General features: G+C 55.8%; 1 protein-coding gene across 1 annotated transcript; it reads left to right on the top strand.

Annotated features, from left to right (window-relative positions):
• Positions 1-83: 83 nt before the first annotated feature.
• Positions 84-1,520, top strand: ETH_00025305 (uncharacterized protein; the record flags this gene model as incomplete). The annotated part of the gene is made up of 2 exons (XM_013378919.1): positions 84-359; positions 738-1,520. Coding segments are annotated over 2 exons (1,059 nt in total), but the record flags the coding sequence as incomplete, so codon positions are not given.
• Positions 1,521-3,419: the final 1,899 nt, after the last annotated feature.

Here is a 3,419-nt window from a genome sequence, read left to right as displayed (position 1 = left end):
GCCCCCCGGGGGCCCCCGGGGAGCTGAGCGCAGCGGCCTGCGTCGCGCGGTGCGAGGCCCTGAACGCGCAGTGGCAGCAACAGGCCGGAGAGCTGCTCGGCGCCCTCAGCAGGCAGGAGGGGGCCCACTTGTTCGAGAAATTCGTGGACAAAAAGGCAGCGCCCGGGTACTACGAGGTGGTCCGCAGGCCCATGGCCTTCTGCTGCGTCCGCAGCAAACTCAAGAGGCACTTCTACCAAACGCCGCACGCCTTTCTCGCGGACCTGCAGCTCGTCTTCGACAACTGCGCGCTCTACAACCCGCCGAACTCCTGGGTCGGCGCCATCGGCAAGAGCCTCCACCGCTTCTTCCTCAACCAGGTCCCGCTGCTGCTGCTGCTGCTGCTGCTGCTGCTGCTGCTGCGGGGCTGCGGGGGAGGCGGGGGGGGGCTAGTTGCGTCGGTGGAGGCGGGCTGCCTGCCGGGCTGCGCGCCCAGCTAGCTGGCTGGCTGGGCGGCTGGCTAGCTAGCTGGCTGGGCGGCTAGCTAGCTAGCTAGCTGGGTGGGTGGGTGGCTAGCTAGCTATGGATGGGCTTCTAGCCACGTAGCTAGCCGGCTAGCTACGTGGCGAGCAGACTAATCACCCAGCTAGCTACCTAGCTAGCTAGCTAGATATATGGCTAGCTAGCTAGCTAGATATATGGCTAGCTAGCTAGCTAGCTAGCTAGCCATGTTGTGTTTGTTGGTGTGCTGTTTGCAGCTGGTGGTGATGCGTTTCAACGATCATGTTGCTGCCTTTAACAAGATCTATGCGGGACTGCAGCAGGTGGCGCAGCAGAACGAGCTGCACAGGCAGCAGCAGCAGCAGCAGCAGCAGCAGCAGCAGCAGCAGCTGCAGCAGCAGCAGCTGCAGCAGCAGCAGCTGCAGCAGCAAGTGGGAGAGACGCCGCTCAAGACGGAACAGGCCGAGCCAGCAGCGGCTGCCAAGTCCGAAGCAGAAGCAGCAAATGCCGCACCTGCTGCTGCTGCTGCTGCTGCAGCACCTGCTGCTGTACCTGCTCCTGTTAGAGCACCTGTTGCTGCAGCGCCTGTGCCGGCCGCAACACCTGCTGTTGCAGCACCTGCTGCTGCTGCAACACCTGTTGCTGCTGCAACACCTACGGCTGCTGCAGCACCTGTTGCTGCCGCAACGCCTGTGCCTGCTGCAACACCTGCTGCTGCTGCGGCACCTGCGCCTGCTGTAGCACCTGTTGCTGCTGCAGCGCCTGTTGCTGTTGCAACACCTGTTGCTGCTGCAGCAGCTGCACCGAACACAGTCCCCACAGATGCACCTGCAGCAGCACCAGGAGGGGCAGCTGCAGCACCAGCACCTGCTGCACCAGCAGCAGCTGCAGCAGCACCCCAGGCAGCACCCGCAGCGACACAGCCACCTGCAGCACCTGCAGCGGGACCGCCGGCCACAGCAGCAGCTGCCCCAGCAGCAGCAGCAGCAGAAGCAGCACCAGCAATGGTAGCAGCAGCCGGGGAAGCCCCTCCAAGTTAGAGGGCCGAATGTCTTGCAGCAGAGCAGCGGACTGCTGCTGCTGCTGCTGTTTTGAGGTGTATATACACCTGAGAAGGCATTGGACTATTATCTCTGCAGTTGCTTTCTTTGCTGCTACAACTTTTAGGCTTGTCCTTGCTGCAGCAGCAGCAGCAGCAAGTTTAGCAGCAGCAACTTAGCAGCAGCGGCAACTTAGCAGCAGTAGCAACTTAGCAGCAGCAGCAACTTAGCAGCAACTTAGCAGCAGCAGCAACTGTAGCGTAAGCACCTGCAGCCCAGTGTCAGCAGCAGCAGCAGCAGCAGCAGCAGCAAAAGTCGTATGATTTAGAGAGTCAAAGAGTTCATTAGGAAGTTTGCAGAGCAGCAAAGGAGACAAAGGAGACACTTCGGGCCCCAAGGCCCACTTATAGTTGCTCCTGCTGTTGCTGCTGCTGCTGCTGCTGCTGCTTTGCTGCTGCCGCGCGCGTTTGGCTGCTGCTGCCGCTTCTCTTCCTTTTTCCAAACTTTGCGTTTATGCATTTATGTTGTGTGTCTTCTTATCGCTTTCTTTGCTGCTATTTGCTTCTTCCTTTTGCATGCATGCATGCATACGTGCATGCATAAATGCATGCATGCAAAAGTGTCGAAGTTGAAGCAGCTAATACGGATTTAAAAAAAATGTGCAGTCGCCTTGAGTTCTACTTGGCATTTATCTTTTTCATTTATTTTTTTATTTATTTTAATTAATTAATTAATTAATTAATTAAATTATTTATTTATTTATTCATTCATTTATTTATTTATTTCCGTCTTTTCTCCGAAGTCTCTTTTACACGCCAAGTGCAAGTGCGCCACCTGTACGCACACCCCACGCCCCACATCTGAAATGTTTTTTTAAACTTTTTAGAAAATAAAAGTACTTTTTAAAAAGCAATTCAAATTTATCTTTTTTTTTAATTTCATCATTGTCTTCCATTATTCGCAACTTTGCATGCGCTTCTTCTAGCTGCTGCTGCTGCTGCTGCTGCAGCAGCAGCACTGCCCCACAACCGCCCTTCTAGGGTTTATGGTTTACAGCTTAGGGTTTAGGGTCTAGGGTTTAGGGTTTGGGGTTTGCTGGCGCACGTGCAGCAGCCACTCGGTCTCGGCGTTGGGGTCGGCGGAAGGCGCGAGGGAGAGCCTTTCGAGCTGTATGTACACCGCAGCGCAGCGCGAAGTCAAAACCCTAAATTAGGGTTTAGGGTTTGCGGGGCTTTAGCGCACCCTCGTGAGCAAACACTTGCAGCTTCGGACTTAAAGGGTTTAGGGATCCGGGACCCCTGCAGAAGAACCTAGGGTTTAGGGTTTAGGGTTTAGGGTTTAGGGTTTGCACTCGGAATTCAGCTAGGGCCTCGTGCTGCAGTATAATGGGGCAGGGGCGGACAAAGACAGCAGCAAACTTTGCTGTTTCTGCTGCTTCAATAAGTGCTGCGTGGCTGCTGCAGCAAAAGCTGCGGCGCCCGCAGACGCAAGCAGCATGGCACTGGCACTGCTGCTGTTGCTGCTGCTGCTGCTGCGATTGCTGCTGCTGCTGCTGCACTTGCTGCTGCAGGCGGTGCCCGAAGTCGAAGGCAATTTCGAGTGTCTGCGTCCCGTCGTCCAGAGTCAACAAGTTCGCCTCTTCGTCCACTCTGAGAAACACGATCCCACACGATCCCACACGATCCCACGCGATCCCACACGATCCCACACGATTCCACACGATCCCACACGGTCCCACTCGATCCCGAGATAACAAACACGATTTTATTCTATCCCACTCGATCCCACACGATCCCACACGATCCCACACAATCTCAGGAGAATAAACACGATCCCAACACGACCCCACACGATCCCACGAGGATTGAAGACGATCCCACACGCCCTTCAAGTGCAGCA

Source organism: Eimeria tenella, genomic scaffold (assembly GCF_000499545.2).
Source record: "Eimeria tenella Houghton genomic scaffold, Eth_scaff1168, whole genome shotgun sequence".
Lineage (NCBI taxonomy): Eukaryota > Apicomplexa > Conoidasida > Eucoccidiorida > Eimeriidae > Eimeria > Eimeria tenella.
Note: the sequence above shows the minus strand (reverse complement) of the source record. Positions and strands in the feature narration are given on the sequence as shown.